The sequence below is a fragment of the Diospyros lotus genome, chromosome 11 (genome assembly GCF_014633365.1).
Source record: "Diospyros lotus cultivar Yz01 chromosome 11, ASM1463336v1, whole genome shotgun sequence".
Taxonomy (NCBI): domain Eukaryota; kingdom Viridiplantae; phylum Streptophyta; class Magnoliopsida; order Ericales; family Ebenaceae; genus Diospyros; species Diospyros lotus.
In genome coordinates this window covers 21,925,822-21,948,767 of record NC_068348.1, presented here as the reverse complement: position 1 = coordinate 21,948,767, position 22,946 = coordinate 21,925,822, and the positions used below count along the sequence as shown (strand labels likewise).

Sequence of the window (22,946 nt, the reverse complement as noted above, 5' to 3'; positions counted from 1 at the left end):
AATTGACTAAAAGCAAGCAAAATTTGTAGGAGTGGAAGTAGCAAAAAAAAAGAAAGAAAGAAAGAAAAAAAAAGAAAAAAAAGCAAGCTCCCACCCAGTACCTATTTTGCAGTACAAACCTACCCGAGCGAGAGTACTTACTAATGTAGTACTGTATGTAGTTTGTGTACTACGCCAACGACGGTAACAGCCATTCAACCCTTCCCGTGTCCCAAACCTAACGTACAGGACAAAAGAAAAGGGGGAATCCATTCCTATTATCAAGCTTATGCAAGATATAATATAATTTATTATTACTTAAAAATAACAATTACAAATAACTTATGAATACAAAAATAATACTACTGATGGTACTTCTCATACAAAATTTTATTCAAAATATCTTTTTTTTTTCAAGAAATATAAGAATAACTTTTAACCTAAGCCAGGTAGTATTGTTGTACTTTTGCAAGTACAATTTTAATTAACTAATAATATATTATGTTTGTTTTGTTTCTCCCTTAAGAAGACTCATACAAGAGTTTTTTTTCTGTTATCAGCCAAACAATTTCAAAGAAAATATTTTAATTAACATTATCATGCTAATATATTTAATATTAGAAAATATTTCAATACAGTAATAATAATAATATCTAATATAAATTGACAATGGGCAACCAGCATGCAGTAGAGTTAGCATCAATGAATAAAGGATCTTGGAAACATGAATCCAAGTCACAACTTCCAATATCATCCTTTCCTATCATCTATCCTAGGGAACGAAAGAAACAGAAAAAAAAAAAAAAAAAAAATGCATGAGAATTTGAGAACTATAATGTAAAATTAATTCTATCAGTTACCATCTCAACAAAGAAAAGAATAAAAATACAAGGGGGGTACAAAAAACGTTTCCGCAACACAGACGACGACGGGCTGATGATTGCTACCAAAATGTAAATTCAACTATCATCTGATTCTTAATGGTACATTTCTTCTGCCTTTTGGTTTTCCTTTTTTGCGATTTTCTTTTCTTCTCTTTTTTAGCTTTTTCCTTTCCCAGATCTGATCTGAACTGAACTACCCCATATACAGAGAGCGAGATACAAGAATTTCTGATTACTGATTTCTTGGGTTATGCTGTGTGTCAAAAACCTCCTAAACCTCCCTGTGTGACTCCTCCCTCCTCCCTCCTCAGTAAATCATAACCCGGAGCAGCCCTGGCTGCGGTTCAGAGTATTCTAGCCCCTCCTCCTCCAGCAAATAGTGCTGCACCGCAAGTGGAAGCCGTGAAGGAGTGCGACTACCCTTCGTGTGGTGACCTGTTCCTACGCATATATAAACCTGCAGTCGCTGCTCTGCTGACCTAGCTGCACTCCTCAACAGCGCCAGCTCACGCTTCAGAACATGAATGGCTTCGCTCACGTGCAGCCCATGCAAGTCGATTATCCTATCTTGTCCTCTCCCATTGCCCTGCATCTCGGGACCACCCGGGTTCCTGCAAATGGACAAGCCAAGCCAAGCCAACATAGACTTTGTATGTCATTATGCAAAACAGAAAATACGGCTACCCTATCATTGTAACTGCCACAGTTTAAGAGAGCATCACACCCGGCAGAAGCACCACCGCCACCATAACTTCGCCAGCAAAAAAATGCTTTTTGTTACATGCTGACAGTTCTTTGCAATAATTCAGTATGAAACTACATTAGAATTAACATAATGCCAGAAAAAGAAGTGATTTTGATCCAACCACTGGCAAATCCCACTCAAGACAGATAAATGATTTCAGAGCAGGCACAGGACAACAAACCTTTGACGAAAAATGGATTCTTGAGCTTTTCCATGAGCTGCCTTCATGTGCATATTGTGTAGCTGTCCTTTCACACTCAATTCCTTCGCTAAAGCTTTATTTCCAATTAGAAAAGCCTGCCTTGCCTGTTTTTAAGATATACAAATTGTGGTTAAAGATAACAAGAGTGCAGTTTTGCTAACAGGAAGGCATTAGTTAAGAAGAATCAAATGGTTAACTTGGCCACCACTTACCAGTTACCACCATTTTTAAAACAAAATTATTCACAGAATGAAGGCCAAATAATTGCTTCCACTGTAATAGCAGCGAGCATGGCATATCCTAATCACATGGCCAAAAGCATTCTAAGGAAGCTAAGAAAGCCTGACTAATGCCACTCGATCAAAAAGTTATTTGCTAGCAATGTTCAACTACAATTTGTTCCTAAATGGCCTCATCTTGTTATCAGCTTGGAAAAGAGAAGAAAAGGGAAAAATCATCATAATAACCATACCTGGTCCTACAATCAAATTGAATAACTACAAAAACCAAATTCAATAACATAAAACATGTTCAAAGAAATATCCCTGCCAATATAATCCAAAGATCATCACCCTTCTTCAATCAAAACATGCCTCAAAATGCTAGTTGATTGCAATGAATGCATGACAGAGCAAATCTATGTTTTTTTCAAAAACAAACATATGCTAGTATGTGCAAGCATCAATGGAAAATTTTAATCCATCATCTACAAACAAGAAATTACACTCAGTAGCAGCACCAACATATCAGCCAGCCTTCAAATTGTAAGCAACAACTAATGTGTTCTCGTGATTGCAATTCCAGCAAGTACTTTTTTCTTTAATTACAAACAAGAGAATATCTTTATCTCTTCATATTATCCACTATTGAAAAGCAAAGGCATTAAATGATATTAAAAAATAGAACTGCAATAAAATAATTCATATATGGAACTGTTATATAACCTAACATGACATTCGAATTCACAAAAAGCCTAACAAGTTTTCTGTAGCAAATTTAATCTCTTCAAGTACTAATTTAAAAAAAAAAAAAAAAAAATCTTCCAAGCAACATCGTTTTAAGATTTGCTCTCAAGTCAAGGGATGAAACTGCATTGGAGAAGTTATCAACTAGGAACAACACCCCACCCCCCAAAAAAAAATATAATAATAATAATAATAATAACAATAATTGATAATACAGCAAACCAATAATCATTGCATGAGAAACACTTGGAATTGCTACAAGAAAAAGATCAAAACCATCCGCAACAAGTGTGACTGATATTTGTCATAGTTGAGAGTTCAATGTCTGCTTTTGCATGTAAAGCAGTTGTGAGCACAATGAACTACATAAAACATTTCATTATTAGTCAATCCTAGATAAAAAAAAAATCAAATCTTAAGGGATGACATGTACTGATTAGAAACATCATGACCAGGTCATTGCCATGATGATTTCAATGTGGTGGTTGTCTGCTGAGCATGGGTGAGGAATCTCAACTGCAAAGATTGGTAACTGATTGATTCGGGTTCTGTGGGACATACCTGTTCAAAGTATGCATTACGTAAACGTGCATGGTCACGAGCTTCATCTCGCATTTCAGAGTACATATTCGCTGCCATCTCAACAATATCAAAAGTATTATACCAGGGATTTGTTGTGCAATCAAAGTTTTTTTTTTTTTAATTAAAAAAAAAAAGTTAATTTGTTGACACAGAAGTATTACCCACTGATTCTCCAGTATCAAGCCATACAGGAGCTGTCCGACGACTTTGTAACCTATCACCATAAATGCCCCTCCCCTGCCCACCATTATTAGAGGTGGCCAACACATGTGCACTTCTACTTGAGCCCACAATAGCATCAGAGGAACCATTTCGCTCATATTTCCACAAACCAGAATCCTGAGCAGACATTTTCCTGACAGCTGCAGCAAAATCTGTGGCACCTCTTGTAGGGATCGAAGAGCCAGACTTAAACAAAAGCATATTCTCCTTGCTGGAAGACTGGTATGGATTAACATTTTGTTGGATATCATCTTCACCATATTTTGGTATACCACTTCGATTATCATGCACAGAAAGTGCAGGAAAATCAAGTGCACTGAGATTTGGAGCTGACAAAGCCTTTGAGTTGAGATTCTGATTCAAAGCACCATCAACTTGCAGCTACAATAAAAAATAAATGCACTGTAAAAGGCTTTAAGAATTTCACGTAGTCCAAGGCTTAGAACTAATAAGACTTGAGAATCATTCAAGGAAATTGCACTAGTAATACACAAAAGAAAAACAGCTTAAGATTCCAAAACTAACAGTCATAACACTTCAAATTAGTGAACCATGTGATACTACATAAATCTCAAACTTGAAAGATACATTGATCAAAAAATGCTGAATATAGGAGAAAATAAATGTGTATGTCACTAACCCCCTTGTGCCACACCAAAGTAATGCAGGTAGCTCATATTTTAAACAAAGAGATTTTATTGTTTGAGTTTCCCATAACATATCCTGATCTGGATCACCTGCCTAAAAAGCTGGACGCTAACATAAGAACTACAATTGGACTGAATCACCACAATCCTCTATGGGAGAGAACTGTTCCCTGCCAAAAGAAGGCATCAGAGAAATTGGTCTTCAAGTTAGAAACAGTGCTTGCATCCAAATCCTTTAGCACATTTATGCAAATTCTGTAGCGGACCAAATCTCTAAGAACATTGACGCAAACTATAGGGTGTTAAACAACAATATGCCATTATCAGTGTCTCTGAATATTTTAGCACATTTATGCTAATTATAGGATGTAAAACGGCAATATGCCATTATGTATACTGAAATATTCCAGTACATTCACATGTGAACAAAAACACAAGGATGTTTATGTACATTTGCTCAATATGTGAAAGGGGGAAGAAAAAGAACTGTCTGATAGGAGAATAAGACCACCACCTGGAAGGGGAAAAAGAAAAAGAAAATTAAACGTTCTCATCCTTCATATGATAACACACACGATCTTCCAGAGCATTAATAGCTGCTACGACCATTTAACATCTTCCCATTTTCAGATGCTATAAAAAACACTTCATTCTAAAAGATTTCTTCCCATAAGAATGATATTCCTTTTAGCTAGATTCTATGAACTCAGGATCATGGATTGAAAAACCACTTTATTAGGTTCAAGATTCTCTTGTTAATGAAAGATTAGCAGTTCCAGACAGAATATTCAACAGACTGTAGTTGTTTTGCGAACTTCATAAACCCTGCAGTGAACCTTAATTATTAGGTGAACACTTTATAGATTCAAAGTGCTATGTAATCAACAAAATGCAAACCAATCTATACAACTTATACAGAAAGACTATCAGCTAACATATGGGGCAGAACTAGATCTTGAGCCCGTAAGAAAGGTACAGGCCCGCTGAGCTTGGCAAAAGTTAATGGATATGGCCATACCTCAAGCTGTGTAAGCATTTCAATTGTCAGGTTCAAGTCACCTCCATTAGCAAAATAAACCTCTGCAAGGCTCTCAGCAGCGAAACCAGGAAACTGAGTAGCCAAAAATTCAAGCGGATTCATCTCTGCATTCTCTGCTATTGCTTGCTCATTTAGCAAACCGTGGCTAGAATTAGCACTGTAATGAGGCTCTTCTGTAACACTGGAAAGAAGCTGATTGTTGTTCAGGATTGGCTTCTCCCAAGGTCTAGTTGACAAATGAAGGAAGTTGGTTGATGATGCATCTTCGCCATAGGATGGAACAGAATATCTCATCTTCTCAGCAAAACTGTTCCCACTGAGTCCATGAGAAGACAACTCACGCATCTCCTTCAACATAAAATTACTGCCAGACGAAGCAGAGAACCTTGAGGTTTCATTCCCATCATTTAAGGATAATGATGAAAAAGCAATGTTGTTGATTCCATGAGATTGATCTTCCCCCATAACCTTAAAGTCAGGAGTGATATCATCAGGCAATTGGTGGCGCCAGTACTGGTGAGCCTCTTCATCAGAATTATTGACAATTGAAGACTCCGAAGAATCTAGAACAGCCTTTCCTAATGTCCCAGACCCTGAGGCACCAAAACCTGTTGATCCATCTGCAGTACTAATGCTTCCGGAAGGCGATCTGAGAGCAAAAGGAATGAACTCAGCAGCATTAGGGTTCAAAGTTGTTGCCTTTCCTGTGGGACTTAGCCTTTTGTCATTGGTAGGGACCCCTTTGTTGGACAAGCTCATTCTCTTCTCCTTTTCCTCCTCTTCTTTCTATTTTCAGTTTTTTTCCCTTTGTGTTTACAAATGTGTAAGAAAAAAGGAATTTACATTGACCAAGAGATACACAACGGTGGATTGAGCATTATCCAAATCCTGCCAAGAAAAATAAAAAAATACTAAGAGTACAAATTAGTCATTCCGGGAAAAGTTCCCATTTGATGATGCACCATATGTAGATAATCTGGTACTTGCCACAGCTGGACTCAACATCCATCATCTCAAAAATGACAAAAAACCATCGATTGTGTGGCTTAAAGTCAACTTGGAGGGGAGGAAGGAGAGACAGAGAGAGAGAGAGAACTGGCGGCATCGAACTTAGAATTCAACGTCTGCTCCAATAACAATTAAAAGAAACTAGAAACCATCCCAAATAAATATAACTAAATACGGCTGAAACATATAAAGTATGCCACAAGCACAACTGGATTAAAACAAACTACTAAATAAACATAATACGCAGATCATTCGCTCGATTCTCCCTCTTACCTCAACAGAATTGGAGAGGGGTAACGAGCTTAAGCCTCGAGACCATAAATGAGTTGCTTAAAAGTGAAAGAACGCACATTAAATAGCTCAATTATGCATTACTAACAACAACAGACTGAAAAGAAAAAGTTAAAGAAGACGCAGAAGAGTAGGAAATCAAAACTAGTAAACATAAAAACACTGTTTCAAAACCTAAGGCACAGCACAAACAAGAATTAAAGACTTGCACAAGACCAACAAAAAAAAAAAAACTTCAATAAGAAGTTCAAATGGATCACATCAAACAAAAACCCTAACTAGAAGATCGAAATTAACAGCAACAAAGAATCGGACCGCAAAAATCAGATACACGAAGCATGAAGAGAGGCTGCAAAACAAGCACGTTCGAAACACAAGCACGAACTGGTATAGCATTTATAATCAATTAGGAAGAATATTGATTAATTAAAGGCAAAAAAAGTAAGAAAATTAGAGAAGAAGAAAAATCAAAAGGAAGCAGAAGATCTGATCTGGCGGTGAGAGATTGATGAGATGAGGAGGAAGAAGAAGAAGAAGAAGAAGAAGACGAAGAAGAAGTCATGACGCGGCTTATAACAATACCTTTGCAAAGCTCCCCGGTTGAAGAGACCAAATCCATTGCATCCATCGGCTTTTGGAGATAAAAAGCACAGACAGATAAAGAAACGGATAAACGCGCCGCAGCAACACAGAGAGAGGAAGAGGAAGAGAGAGAGAGAGTTTACTGAGTACAGAAAAGGAAGAATTTTTCTTCAGAGACTGCCGAGCTTTCTATCTATCTCTCTATCTGGAGCTTCGATTTCCTTCCTTCGTACCAACATCTGGCCTTGGATTTGTTTGCCTTTTTCTCTCCTTTTATTATTATTATTTTTTTATTTTTCTTTTTTCCCCCCCTTCGAAACCCTCTCCGGTCTCGGCCACCACAAAGTTAAATAGGAAAACCCAGCTCCCTTCGCCACTCGATATGACGTCGTCTATCTATATCCTTTCCCTCGGCTGACTTTAACCAGCTCAGGCCCAGTAATTCTAATGCCAACCCAATAACCACATGCCACCAGAATAGATTAATTCAGCTCCCTCACTCGCGGTGCACGTGCACCACTTTTTATTATTTTTTCTCCTTTAATCCATCAAATATAATTCAATAATTATTACCGTTTTGTATGTTTAAAAATAAAAAAATATTTAATTTATGCGGAACGAGGAAATAAAGCAAAGATAATAATATGAAAATATTTCGGTGAGGAATATTCATCACTTGTGTAAGCATGGTTAAGAATTTGATGAGATTATGAAAGATAAGACAAGTTATAGTTATTTTTCACAAGATCATGTTAAGTCTAAAATTGCATTTTCTTGTTTATAGTATTGATGGTGTTCTCGTCAACATCCTTTAAGAAATTCATGACATGTGTCTATTAAGAAACATATTAAAATTATATTAAATAAGTATTCAATACTCGTTTAAAATTCTATAACCACAACTAAGCAGTACTAATTATCCTCGGGGGCGCAGGCACGAGCTGCAGCTCATGCCAGCCTCAGCCCTTTCTCCAATCTTTTTTGGGATTTAGACTATTTGAAAGGGGAAGGGGTTAAAATCACTGATGGATTTGGGAGCAGTCCTCTCCCAGATCCATCCCTGATTACCTTTTAATGGTTAATTTAGAAAGGTAATAGGTTAAGAAAAAACTTTGTGAGCATGATTTGTGTGTGTGCACCTATGTAGATATATAGATAGATAGATAGTAAACTAACTTATCTTCTTTATGAAAATTTGAAATCATGCATTTGTACATGTTGATGATGCGGTGGCCGATTACCTCCTTTTGTTTCAAAGAGAGTACCTGCAATGGAGGCCGGGACTTGCTTTCCTGATTTTTCTCCGACTCTTAAGTCAGATTACCAGATTAAAAATGAGTTTCAGGTATGTAATTCATAACTTTTTTTTTTTTTTTTGAGAAAGAAAGAGTTCGCCCTTACCTCATTCTAGCCTTTCCTCTTTTATCCTCTTGTTGAGGTGAGGATTCTTTTCAAATCACCGAGATCGTCCTCCCGTTCTTCTCAAAATCCTACTAATATGAATTCCATAATCGCAACCGCTTCCAAGGAGTTCGGGGTGGTTCCTATCTCCATGATTCTCGACAGGATGATTGATCCCGAGGAATTCGAAGAGTCTTCATCAAGTAGCAAGCTAGCTAGTGTGGTGATACGCATCTGCCAGTGCCACGTGTCCCCTCTAGACTCGAGCAAAATGACGTTAGTGGAGTATCTCTTTGGCGGATGTGGCATTGCTTCCAATGGCTATATTTTCACGGCATTAGAGTAATTATGAACCCGAGGGTATTTTCTCTTATCACTTGCCCCCCCACTCCTCGAGCCTCTTAGTTTAAATGGCTCTAGGAGTGCTGAAATCTCCGAAGGTTCGTGCTCCATTTTATCCCGATGGTCGATATCGAGGGGGCCCGAAGAGCTAAAGTACCCTATTTTCTTGCGCGTGTCTGGAGGGTGCGACTATCGATTTGCTCTAATGGCAATATCCCTTCCCAAGGCGTTGTCCAAACCTTTTCATCTTTTGAGCCTCGCGAGTTTTGGGTAGTTAATGCTTATCATTATCTGCCTTTTGATTTTCCACCCCCACGGTTTAAATAAGTGTTTCTTATTCTTCTGACTCTTTTTTCGCTTCAGTCTATTGTTGTGCCATCGAGCATTCTCTTTCTCTCTGCCTTTTCTCATCTTTTCCTTGACTTTCTGTGATGGCGATTACTGGCTTCAGAAGGCTTACCTCGGCCGATGTGGAGCTCGTTAAGTGGGAAAACCATCCTACCGCTTCCATTCCCTGCCAATGGATGAGCGAAATGGAGTTCCAACAGTTCTAGGAGAAGTACACGATTCCCGATGAGTGAAAGGTTGAGTTCAACACCAATCTCCGAACGTGCCACCTCGTCATTGGTCGTCTATGCATCTACAAGTGCGTTTTTGACCGGGGTTTTTAGCTACCCCATCACGGGAGGGTCATGTCACTTCTGCAACATCTCACTATCGTCCCAGCCCAACTGTCCCCTTTTGGGTGGAGGTACCTAATGGGGTTTATCATTATCTGTCATTTTGGTAAGATAAAGCCTTCGAGGGATCTTTTTGACTACTTTTTTACCACCAATCGCGATCTGAGAGGTTGGATTTCTATCTCACCCCAAATCGTGAAGGAGGGCTGCCTCATCGCATCCAATGAGTGCCCTGAACTTGAAATCAAGGCCACGACACTCATGCAATCTGGGGGTCGAAAGACTCAGATGACTGGAATGAGCACTTCGTTTTCGTCCGCCCTAGACTATCCGGTTCCTCGCAAGAGATTTGGTTCGTGTGCAATGGGTGGACTCTGGACACCAAATGCAAACGCCCGAACATCGAGGATATCAAAGAAGCCGCCGTTAGAATCATGGGTATCAATCAGACCTAGGAAGAAGGATGGCTTTCCAACCCGACGCTTACTAAAGCGGGCCTAGATTGCGAGACTTGTAAGTACTAGCCTTTCACTTTCTCCCTCATTTTCTCATTCCTATCAGGTATTGATCTTCATTGTCTTTCATTCACAGTTAAAAATCTTTGGGAGATAACTTATTCTCCTATCTCCGAGGGAACTTATTCTCCTATCTCCGAGGGGATTATCTTGGATTTCCCTGAGAGTAAGGGTTCTTCGGCCCTTGGCAAGACCAAGAAAACGCTTGAAAATGCCTCAAAACCTTCTCAAATCAAAGGGCTTCCAGCACTGCTCGAAAGCTCCATTCGGAAGCTGTTGGGGATGTTTTCTTTAGAAGCTCCTTTCAGAAGCCCCCTTCGAAAGTTGCTGGGGAATGACCCTTTGGAAACTGCTGGGGAATGACCATTCGGAAGTTGCTAGGGATGTTTCCTTTGAAAGCTGCTGGGGAAGGACCCTTTGGAAGCTGTTGGGGAAGGATCCTTCGGAAGCTGCTGGGGAAGGACCCCTTCGAAAGCTACTGGGGAAGTTTCCTTCAAAAAAACCCTTCGGAAGCTGCTGGGGATGTTTCCTTCGAAAGCTGTTGGAGAAGGACCCTTTGGAAGCTGCTGGGGAGGTTTTCTTCAGAAACTCCCTTTGGAAGCCCTCTTCGAAAACTGCTGGGAAAAGACCCTTCGGAAGCTGCTGAGGAAGGACCCCTTTGGAAACTACTGAGGAAGTTTCCTTCGGAAGCCCCCTTTGAAAGCTGCTGGGGAAGGACCCTTCAGAAGCTTTCTTAGAAAGAAACTTTTCGGAAAGGCCACGTGTACTCCCTGCTCAATCTCTATAAAAGGCCAAATCCAACTCTCAAAAGGGGATCCAGACATCGGTATTTCTCTCCCACTTTCTTTCAGAAATTTAGTCTTCTTTTCTTTCCTTATGATTCTTCTCCTTCCGTAACTGACTTGAGCATCGGAGGGTCTTCGCGGGAGGAAAATCCTGTGAGCCTTCTAACCCTTGTTTGTCCTCTATAGTTCATTCGGAAGTACTGCACACGTTCCTTCGGAAAGACCAAATATCCTTCGGAAGGACAAAAACCCTTCGGAAGACCCCACAGAGACAAAGTTCCTTAGGAAGGCCTTGCTCGCTCCTTCGGAAGAAACATCTCTGTCACATCACCGTTAGCCCTTCGGAAGCCCACCTTAGTCTTGAAGCCAGTCTTGCAAGCCAGCCTTCGGAAGAACCAAATATCTTTCGGAAGGATAAAAACCTTTCGGAAGACCCCATTGAGACAAAGTTCTCGAGGAAGGCCTTACTCGCTCATTCGGAAGAAACATCTCCGTCACATCACCGTTAGACATTCGGAAGCCTACCTTAGTCCTGAAGCCAGTCTTGCGAGCCAGCCTTCGAAAGAACCTTTCTGAAGCGCCCTTTGGAAGGAAACCTTCGGAAAGAGCTCTTCGAAAGCCCACCTGAATCTTGCATCCAGTCTTTGATCAAATCTCGAGGCTGACGGCATCCACGTGCATCCCACTCTTAAAAATTCTAATTGTTGTATTTTGGCAACAACAATTGTCCATGCCACAAGTTGATTGAGATAATTAACAATTGCAATGAGCTTTGGTTTAACCCATGTCTTTGCGTGGAAAGATCTACAAGGTTGGTGGTGTGTACGGAATGACTGATGTTGCACAATAGGGTTAGTTTTAATTGACTACGTATTTAGTTATTTATAATTGAATTTAAATGACAATTTTTAAGGTGAAATTGAATTATGATATTGAGTAACATCATTATCATCTAAATACATTCTAGGTAAAGAAGGTGAAGAGTCATCAAAGACAACATGCACCGATTATTCTATTGTTTGAGTTCGTTTATTAAAAACTCTATAAATTTTATTAATCCACAAATATCCTACAAATATTACTTCATCAAATTTATGATCAACTTTTTCTATGGCATCTTTGTTATTATTCAACATAAAACATTTACATCCAAATACATGAAAGTGACATATTTTAGATTTTCTATTCCTATGAAATCTATATGGCATTTTTTTAAAAATTTGTTTTATAAGGGCTCTATTTAAAATATAACAAATAGCATTTATAGCTTTTGCCCAAAAATATTGAAGTAGGTTATTATCACATAACATTATTCTAGCCATATCTTCTAGACTTTTATTTTTCCTTGTCATTACTCCATTTTGTTGGGGGGTTTTAGGAGTTGAGAAATTATGATCAATGTCATTTATGTTACAAAAGAGTTCTATATATTGATTATCAAGTTCATTGCCTCTATCACTTCTAATACTAATTATTTTGAGATTATTTTTGTTTTATATTTTTTTATAGAATTTTGTACAGTAATCATATGTTTCATCTTTTGAAACTAAGAACACGACTCATGTATATTTAGAAAAATCATCAACAATAACAAGACAATATCTTTGTCCTCCCAAGTTAAGAGTTCCAATTTGACCAAATAAATCCATGTGAAGTAATTCAAGAAGTTTAATTGTTGATACTATATTCTTGGATTTGAATGAAAAATTTGCTTGTTTGCCTTGTTGACATGCATCACATAATTTTTCTTTTTCAAAGTTTATATTAGGCAATCCTTTTACTAGATCAAGTTTTACTAATTTTGAAAGTAAGTCCATACTATCATGACCTAGTTTCTTATGTCAAATCCAACATTCTTCATTTGTTACAGATAGACATTTTACATTGTTTGCTAATAAATCATCTAGGTCAACAATATATATTTTTTCATAAATTTAACTAACAAATATGATATTTGACTTATGTTTAACTACACATTTAGATGACTCAAATATTATAATATATCCCTTATCACATAGTTGACTTATACTAAATAAGTTATGCTTCAATCCATCAACAAGTTGCACATTTTCAATAATAGTGGACTGAGCATTACCTATTTTTTCAATACCAATTATTTTATCTTTAGCGTTATCCCTGAAAGTTACAAAACCTCCATCCTTTGATTCTAGTTCAATGAAGTTATTTGGATCTTTGGTCATGTGCCTTGAGTATCCGTTATCCAATAATCATTTTCAGCTCCATTAAGACTTTGGTTTTTCCTCATCCTCAAGAGTCATGAGAACTACACTTACAGTCTCATCTTGAGGTCCTTCATCGTACTCAATTTCTTCATTGTCAGGCCATGCCACCATCAATGTCTTATTCTTTGATTTCTTAAGTAATGGCCATTTGGGCTTGATGTGACCAGGTTTCTTACACTCATAATAGATAACAAGCTTCTTCTTTTGAGATTCCTCTATCTTATTTTAGGTAAGGGCAGATTTAAGTGTGAGCTGCCCTGGGCTGAACAAGAAAAAAAAAATTAATAGGCTAAAAATTATAATTTTTTTGCCCCAGCCCACCCCAAATTCGACCCACCCCACCCCACCCAGCCCACTTGCCTGCTGAAACCCTTCTCTTCCCCAAGTCTTCTTCCTCTCTCGACTCTCGACCTCACTCTCGCTCTCTCACCCTCGCTGCCTCAGCCCACCCCACTTGCTTGCTGAAACCCTTATCTTCCCCAAGTCTTCTTCCTCTCTTGACTCTCAACCTCACTCTCGCTCTCTCACCCTCGCTGCTCTCTCTTTCTTATCCGCCAACATCCGTTCCCGCTAGCCCTAAGCCCTGGCTCTTTGCCTCTCTCTTGCTCGCGCTCGCTCTCGGTCCCTCGCTCTCTACATCTCGCTCGCCCTGGCCCTCGCTCTCTGCCTCGCTCTCTTTCTCTGCCTCGTTCTTGCTCGCGCTCGACCCTTCTTGCTCTCGCTCACCCTCGCCCTCCCTCTCTACCTCTTTTTCTCTCACTTGCCCTCGCCATTTTCTCTTTGCTCTTGCTCGACCCCTCTCCACTCTCGCTCTCGCTGGTTCTAGCTGTTGCGTGTGTGAGAGTCGTGCAACGCTGCCTCTTGGCTCGGGTCTCCGCTCTCGCCTCTCGCCCTCTACTCTGCGGCCTTCGCCTCTCGGCCTCGCCCTTGCTCGCTCCTCGTTGCCTCTGCCTTCATTCGATTGACATCTAGGTAATTTTTTTTTATATTTTGTCATTTTTTTTACTTATTTATGCTTGATTAGTTGATTTGTTGTTGATTGATTGGTTGAAACTGCTGTCTTTTTTGAGCAAGTTATGAGTGATTTTTTTGCTAATTTTGTGTCTGCTTAGAGTTGGCTGTCTGTTTGACTGCTGCATTCAATTAGGAATACAATTGTTATATAACTTATATTGGCTTTGCATTTGCCTCAAATCTTGAGTTAAATATTTTAATTGTTTGATTATTGAATTGTGTTATTCTTTGTTTGTGTATCTTAGAATTTAGAATGGAACAACAACCTTCTGCGAAGAAAGGAAAAACATTTTTATCTTTTTTCAGAAAGAGAGATCATCATACTAGTGAAAGTACTTCAACTCATAATGTGCAAAATCAATCTAGTGAATTTACACCAATTCTTTCAAGTTTATCTCCTGAAATTGAAGCTTCAAGTTTATCTCCTGAAATTGAAGCTTCTCCATCTTCAAATCCTGAATGTCAATGGTCTTCTTGTATTGAACGGGATCCGGGGAAAAGAAAACAAATTTGTGAATTTCCTATTAATGCACGGGATGAGATTAGACGGGCATATCTACTAGTTGGGCCATATCAACCATCACTTTTGAATTACAAGAAGACCACTTTTGGAAATCAACGTCGGAGTTTTCAGAAAAATTGGTTCAATCAATTTTGGTGGTTAGAATATTCACCTTCAGAAGACAAGGCATATTGTTTCTACTGTTTTCTATTTCCGAATGATGGTCATTCATCAAATATTTCAACATTGGCTACTGTGGGATTTGACAATTGAAAAAGGGTTAACCAAGGAAATAAATGTACTTTTCTTACTCATGTTGGTTCTGCACCTTCGTTACCCCACTTGAATTGTGTGAGAATGGCTAAAGATTTAATGAATCCGTCTCAACATATTTAAAGGGTAATTCATTCACAAACAAAAGAGGAATCTCAAAAAAATCGCTTGCGCCTAAGGGCTTCAGTTATAGCTGTTCGGTTACTAGCACTTCAACGTTGTACCTTTAGAGGTCACGATGAATCTTCATCTTCATTGAACCGTGGGAATTTTATTCAAATGCTTAAGGCTTTTGCACAATTGAGTATGGAAGTTGATAAAGTTGTATTAGATAATGCTCCGAAAAATGCTCAGTACATTGCTCCAAATATTCAGAAGGATATTTTGCATATTATGGCTAACAGAGTACGACAAATAATTCGTGAGGATGTTGGAGATGAACGCTTTTGTATTCTTGTGGATGAAGCAAAAGATGAATCTAACCGAGAGTGATTGGCCATTATTTTGAGGTTTGTGAATAGTTGTGGTATTTTGACAGAACTTTTTTTTGCAATCAAAGCGTTAGTAACACCATGTCATTAAACCTAAAAAATGAGATATCTAATATTCTTGCTCGACACGACCTTCAACTTAGCAAAATGAGAGGTCAAGGATATGATGGTGCTAATAATATGCGTGGTACTTGGAATGGACTTCAAGCTTTATTTTTTAGAGATTATCCATATGCATATTATGTTCATTGCTTTGCACACATGTTACAACTGGCATTGATTTCTGCAACTAAGGATGTCAGTGTTATTTGGGAATTCTTTTCTCATTTGGATAATGTTATCAATATTATTAATTTTTCTTCTCAACGCATTAATAAGTTGCAAAATGCTCAAAGAAAAGAAGTTGAGCATATGTTGAGTATTGGAGAGCGTGATTCTGGAAGTGGAACCAATCAAATAGGTAATTTGCAATGTGCTGGAGCAACACGTTGGAGTTCTTATTATGATTCTGTAAAAAGCATGATAGGCATGTATTCTGCAACTTGCAAGGTGCTTGAATATCTTAAAGTTCATTGTTCAAAACTAAGTTCTCGAGCTGAAGTCCGTGGCGCTTATAGACACTTTGCATGCTTTGAATTTGTGTTTAATTTGCTTTTAATGCACAAAATTATGAGAATAACTGATGTTCTTTGTCAAGCCCTTAAAAAAAAATCACTAGAAATTTTGGCTGCTATGAGATTTGTTTCTACTGCGAAACTTATCCTTCAAGAATTGAGAGAAAAATGTTGGGAAGTGTTTCTTCAAGAAGTAAAAGATTTTTGTTCAAGACACAACATTCACATACCGGATCTAGATTCTTCATATATGATTGGTCGTTGTAGTGATGAGACTACAGTTGAGCACCATTATCATTTTGATGTTTTCAATGAAACAATTGATTTTGTATTGATGGAGTTAAGTACATGATTTAATGATAAATCAGTAGAACTCCTTTCTCTCAGTGTAGCTTTATTGGATCCCAGAAATTCATTTGAATCATTCAATAGTGATGATATTTGTACACTTGCAAAGAAGTTCTATCCTGAAGATTTTAGCAGTCAAGATATTTGTGCTTTAGAATATGAGCTGAAGTATTATGTTCATGATGTGATTGCTGACCAAAGGTTTCAAGTATCTACACTTGTTGAATTGTGCCAGGAGTTAACCAACAGTGGAATGTCAGATACATACATTATGATAACTAGATTGATTCGTCTTGTATTGACATTACCCGTTTCTACTGCAACTATTGAGCGGGCATTTTCAGCAATGAAACTTTTGAAGACAACACTTCGTAACAAAATGGATGACGACTTCCTTGCTGATTGTATGACACTCTACATTGAAAGAAAAATTGCTTTTACAATAGATGTAGATTCAGTTGTAGATGAATTTTTTGTTTCAAAACCTCTTCGAGCTCAAGTTTAATGAAAATTTGTTGTATTGACTTTTTGGTTATATAAGAATTTTATTACATTAACTTTTTAAAAATTCAGCCCCCCCAACCTAAATTCCTGGATACGCCCTTGTTTTGAGGTTTCTTTTTAAGAAGCTTCATTTTCATCAACATGTTGTATCTTCCTGTTATAAGGGAAAACTTATCATCCTCGTCACTGTCATCCCTTTAATCTTCTTCTTTAATGGACTTCAACGCAATGGTTTCTTTTCTTCTTACTATTGTTGTCCTCTTCTTCTTTGAGTTTCATCTCATAGGTAATGAGAGATTCCATCAGCTTATCAAGGGCAAGAGTCTTGAGATTTTTTTATTTTTGGAAGATAGTGACTTTGGGCTTTCATTTTTTTGGTAAACACTTTAAAATCTTTCTAACAATTTTATGGTTAGGATAAGTTTTGAAAAGATATTTAAGATTATTAATAATAAAAGTAAATATAGTAAACATTTTAGAAATAAACTCATCAAATTTCATCTTAAAAAGTTCATAACTATGGAAAATCATGCCAATCATAGTTTCTTTAACTTGATCAATCCCCTCAAGTGTTACCTATAACATATCCCATATTTCCTTAGTTGTGTCACATCCTGAGATTTTATTAAATTCAGTGGTGAAAGTGCACAATATAAAAGATTCATAGCTTTAGCATTGCTTTGTGCCTTCCAGTATCTTTTTCATCAAAAATTTTCTCAGATTTTAAAACTACTTCCCCATCTACTTCAGTGGTAGGCATTTTTATACCTTGATTTATGGCTTTCCATGCATCATAATCATTTACTCAAATATAAATTTTCATCATAGCTTTCCAATAGGTGTAGCTTGTACCATTAAACAAAGAAGGTCTATTTGTAGACTGACCTTCAACTGTACCATTACCAATAATGACTGTCATAGTGAAATATAAAAGATAAATATCATAAGAAAGAGTAACAGATAACTAGATTAGATTATAAACCTATTTTGATACCAATTTTTACCCAGATAAATATCCAAGGGGGGTGAATTGGGTTTTTTGAAAATTAAAAATCTTATCTCTTGTTGAAAACTCTTGAATTTGTGATTTTAATATATGGTAATTGTAATATGAATAAGTACAATAAAATCAAGCAACCATAGAAAATAAGAGAATTTTTATAGAGGCTCAGTTCTTTAAAGAGCCTGATCCTCTCTCTCAAGACTGAACTTGAGGCTTTCAAGATTTAGTTTGAGATTTCACTAGGGAGAATCAATACTAGTTTTTAATTGGAGCTATAACCAATTTACAATCCCTTACTTAAGCAAGAACCACTAGTATATTGCTAGTAAATATAATCTCCTAACACAATAAGTGAGTAAAAATAACAAATTTACAACCAGAGACAATCTCAAACGAGTCACCAATGGTTGAGAATGTCACCATCCAACATACTTTCAGCGCTTGAATCATCTCACTCTTGTTTAAATGTTTTCTCAAGTTTGTTTTGTTATTTTTTTTTTTAACTTTCATACTTACTTTATATTTATACACACTTTCAGAGAACTAGCTATTACAAATAGAGAGATAAATAATTTTTTAAAATTCAAAAAATTCTTCACTTTTTTCCAACTCCAGCTAGCATCAGTTGAAATCTTAAACACAACAAAGAATTATTTGCATAAAAAGTAAAAAAAAATGAATGCTAAGGGAACAACATTTTCTAAAAACAAAATTTCAAGAGAAAATTAGAATATGACTTTGAGAACAATGATAAAACAAATATAAAGAAATATACCCTTAGCATGCAACAACAAAAGATATAGAAAACTGGGATAATCATCAATGATGAATCAATTTCGGTCTACTGAAGGCACAATTTTGATTGACCGAAGTTGTCCAGTAACCAAAAACATAACTTCGGTTGAAGGCTAGGTGGACCTAAGACATGAGGCCAACATTCTGGCCAACCTCAGTCTACCAAAGAATAACTTCAGTCTACTTAAATGGCGTACAACGAGATTTAAACATTCTATCTCACTTCAGTTGACTTAGACTAGACCATCAGTCGACTTAAGATACATAGACATGAAAGTATATAATTTACATTACATAAGGCTAAATACATTTATATAAAAATATTTTTATTATCATCAAAATCATATTTACTTACCCTTGAACTTAACACATCAATTATTTGATAAAAACACTAATTGATGCAATGCTTATCCATTAAAAAGAAACAACATTAATTCCACATTAGCAATAGTTTTTCATTAAAATGAATGACAATGATAGTTGGATCGGTTAGATTGCTTGACTTGGTTGAACCAAGTAGCCAAATTCCCATCAATACCTTTGCAATGGAAATAATGTAAATTTTGAAAAGAATGACATTATTTTCTCATTAGCAGTGACCATCTACTTATTTTTTTTGGCTTGATAGTGACTTTCTACTTCTAAACCCTAATCCTTCTCTCTTTCTCATCACCTTTGCCATCTGAATGCCTTAAACGTCTCTCCATTTTCACTCTCACACACCCAAATTAGCTACACACACGACCTAAGGTACATGCTTTACATAATTTTTTAAACATCTTTGCTCATAAATATTTATATGAATTTGTAGATGTATGCCTATGCATATGTATACATGTTTAGAATATGCACACACGTGTGCATTTCTTGTAGAAATCTAGTTAAAGATGCCAACGAGCTAGTTTGAGCTAGCTTAGCTTAGCTCATGTTAGGCTTGCCACACCGTGCAAGCCTAACTAGGCTCGACCTATTTACTAAATAAGTTAGCCTAAGACTAGCTCACTTGTTGAGAAAGACATTAGCTTGGCTCATGAGCATGTCTGAGACTAGCCAAGCCAAATTGGCCTAGATGGTGGGATTACAAGTAGAGTTGAGTTGGGTTTGTGACCTATGAGTCTTAATGAGTTGAGCAAAGCTAAACGGACTTGCTTGTTTTTTAATACTTTTATAAATATTTTTTAATTTCACGTGTAGACATTATTTTTTTTTTCGAACTTCAAAATTTTAAATGCTATAAATGAGTTAATTATGTAAGTAAAATGTGAAAAAATTTAAATTAGGGTAAATTTCACAAACCACCATTGAAGTTTGTCTAAATTACATCGACTAATCATATATTTTTGAAAATGTCACCAATTTCCATTCCTATTAACAAAACAAGTAAATTAACTATTTCCCCTATATTTAAACTATTTTTCTCTCTTATCTCTTTGCTCTCGCCTCTTTTTTTCTCTCATTTCTCATAAGCCAACAATAGTCTCCATCTGGTAGCTTTATTCCTCTCTCTTCTTCATTTCTTTTGTTGGTTATTGGTGATCATCTATCCATATCTTGAAAAAAATCCAATCAAAAACCTTGATCACCTTGATCAATGGAGATAGGGGTTTATGTATAAACCTTTATTGCAATCTAGATAGGGATTTTTCATCATCTTTCTTTGATTTGGGGAGTTTCATCCCTAGTGATTGAGTCTTTGTGATGTGTTTATTAAAGATTTTCAAATGAGGCTTTCCTAGTGGAGATTTTTGACTTGGTTAATTTAGATTCAATAAACCCAAAAATGGTTGTCAAAGCTAGATTTCTAAGTTTCAAATAATCTAGGTTTAGTAAGGTTCATTTGAACCCATAATCAAATTGAGTTTGAATTTAGGTTTGAAGGGTTCGAAGCAAGTGGTTGACGATGATTGCCAGCAATGCCATCATTGACAACCTATATTTTTCTTTTTTTTGGTATAATAATAGTGGAGATAGAGGAATTTTGAGAATTTATGAAAAAAATTAACAAGTGTTTATTAATAGCATGGAGTTACGTGGGAATTTTGAGAATTTAGAAAAAAAAATAGGTATTTATTAATGGCATGGAGTTACATGATCCATGTTTATAAATTTCAAGGGATGTTTATGCCATTATTGAAAACATAAGAGTGGTCGATGTAATTTAATCAACCCTTATGAGTGGTGTGTGAAATTTAATCAAAGTAAAAATGTGTTGTTGCAATAATTTTTTTTGTAGAATAATCTTTATTGGAATTTTGTTAGGGGCAAGCCTTATTTCAATACCACCATATAGGATGGCTTTAGCTAAAAAAGGGTTTTACTAGGCCTAGTATGTCTATATAGGGAAAATTAGTCATTTTCATGAAAAAGAAAAGGATATGAACCTTCAGATACGTATTGATTATCACAACTAAATTGAGTTATTGTTATGAAAAAGTATTTTTTCCCCGGGATTAAGGAGTTGTTTGATCAACCATAAGGATTTAAGGTATTTTCGAAGATTAACTACCAATTAAGGATAAAGTATGAGAATATACCCAAAACAACTTTAGGTGAGGTATGAACATTATGAGTACCTGACTTTGTTTTATCATTCTAATCTTATCCTTATATTTAATATGTTATATTTTTTTTCCACGCATAGATATTTCTAGATTTTTTATTTTTATTCCCATACATATATATTAACACAAGTATTAATTCATTTTCAAAAATATATATTTCATTGAAAAAAATTATTTCCAAAAATTCCAAATAACTTCTTGGAACTCATAATTTCCCCAATTTTTATTTTCATAAAAGTTAATTTTTTAAATGTCCTAAAATTACTAAAATTTTAGGGTATTACACTATTGCTCTATGTAACCACCATGCCTTTCTTCTTTTCTTTCTTATTTTTCTTTATAGTTGGACGCCTAAGTTTGATGTATCCAAGTTTCTTGTATTCATAATAATTAAAGGCTCTTTTCACTTTTCACTGTAATTCTTTCATTTTCTTTCTCAATCTCTTTTTGTCAATTTTTTTCTTTTCACTTGTACCTTTGGCCATTAAAATAAGCTCAATCTTATCATCGCCACTTCTATTATTTAGTTAGGTGTCTTCTTTGATGGGTTTGAAAACTTTGCTTTTCTTCTTCTTGTTGTCTTCTTCATCTTCTTGGAGTTCCATATCATATGTCATGAGAGACCCCATAAGCTCATTGAGGCAAGAAGGTTCTTAGACTCTTGAATGACTTCTACCTTTAGCTTCCAATCATTTGACAAACATTTGAAGATTTTTCTCATAATTTCATGGTTATGATATGATTTGTGAAGAGATCCAAAATCAAATATTCTATTAAACTTTGTAGGAGGCAAAATACAATACAAGAGATCCAAAACTTTTGCACTACTCTATGTTGTTTTCATGTCATTTTCATCATATTATTGTCTGGCTTGGAAACTACCTTACTACCATCTTTAGTTTTGATAGGAAGATCTATGCCTTTGGTTATTACTTTCCATGCTTCATAATTATTTGTTTGAACATGTATGTATTCTCATGCTAACTTTTCAATACGTGTAATTTGTTCTACTAAACAAGAAATGTTTGTTTGTTGCCTACCTCTCAATTGTGTCATTTTCAATGAATGTGGCAATAATTTGGGTTGGAACAAGTGATCAAAAACACGTAGGAACCTACTATGATATCATTTGTTGCTTAGATGTTAAGCTAAGATGATGGTGAATTGACTATTTTTTTTATTTTAACTTAGTTTTTATATTTAATTTGAATAGTTTTTATATGTTAAGCTAAGAAGACGGTGAATCGAGATGTTTGCAAAATATGAAAATAAACACAAATATAGTCAAGAACAAGAGAAATTTATATAGCTTTGACTCTTTTAAGATTATGTCTTATCTTTTTGAGAAAAACATTGAAATTTCTGTTAAGTATAATTTTAACTTTTAATGGAGATAAAAAATAAAACAAATACAAACCTTTGCCAAATCAAAAAGACCTTCTTGTAGCATTCAGGGTACAAATCAAGTGGTTGAGTCATGATAAGTTGGGATTCATATCAGTAGACCATTGGTTCGATTTCTTGTCCTGCGTAGTGAGACAAACCCTCCACCTATGATTTGCTTAAGAAAAAGACCTTATTGTAGACAAAACCAAGTATTTTATATTAAGACAATAGTTTTCTCATTTAAGTAATTACACTAAAGGTGTGTTTGATTGCATTACCTAGAATTTAATTCTAAGTAATATTACCTAGAAAACAAAAATCATCTCACCCCCTTAGAAAATGA

At 36.2% G+C, this 22,946-nt stretch overlaps 1 protein-coding gene across 4 annotated transcripts; it reads right to left on the bottom strand.

Annotated features, from left to right (window-relative positions):
- Positions 1 to 801: 801 nt before the first annotated feature.
- On the bottom strand, positions 802 to 7,470 carry LOC127813078 (polyadenylate-binding protein-interacting protein 7). 4 transcript variants are annotated; one of them, XR_008026062.1, is made up of 7 exons: positions 7,147 to 7,470; positions 5,245 to 6,153; positions 3,519 to 3,960; positions 3,337 to 3,407; positions 1,790 to 1,914; positions 1,588 to 1,656; positions 1,326 to 1,474 (listed from the first exon to the last, which is right to left on the bottom strand). XR_008026062.1 is itself a non-coding variant. In XM_052353810.1 (6 exons), the coding sequence occupies exons 2-6, from the start codon at positions 6,022 to 6,024 to the stop codon at positions 1,171 to 1,173; spliced, it is 1,722 nt and encodes a 573-aa protein (XP_052209770.1). In that variant the 5' UTR covers positions 6,025 to 6,153; positions 7,147 to 7,466; the 3' UTR covers positions 802 to 1,170. The 4 variants fall into 4 exon arrangements, 3 of the variants coding, with proteins under 3 accessions (XP_052209770.1, XP_052209771.1, XP_052209772.1); XM_052353810.1 differs by lacking the exon at positions 1,588 to 1,656 and having other exon boundaries at positions 802 to 1,474; positions 7,147 to 7,466; XM_052353811.1 differs by lacking the exon at positions 1,588 to 1,656 and having other exon boundaries at positions 802 to 1,474; positions 7,290 to 7,466.
- Positions 7,471 to 22,946: the final 15,476 nt, after the last annotated feature.

Coding starts and splice junctions, on each gene's coding strand:
- LOC127813078 (XM_052353810.1), bottom strand. CDS start 6,024: ATGAGCTTGTCCAACAAAGGGGTCCCTACCAATGACAAAAGGCTAAGT. Junction 1,915..3,336: donor GTAATGCATACTTTGAACAG/GTATGTCCCACA, acceptor TCTTAAAAACAG/GCAAGGCAGGCTTTTCTAAT. Junction 1,475..1,789: donor GAATCCATTTTTCGTCAAAG/GTTTGTTGTCCT, acceptor GTCCATTTGCAG/GAACCCGGGTGGTCCCGAGA.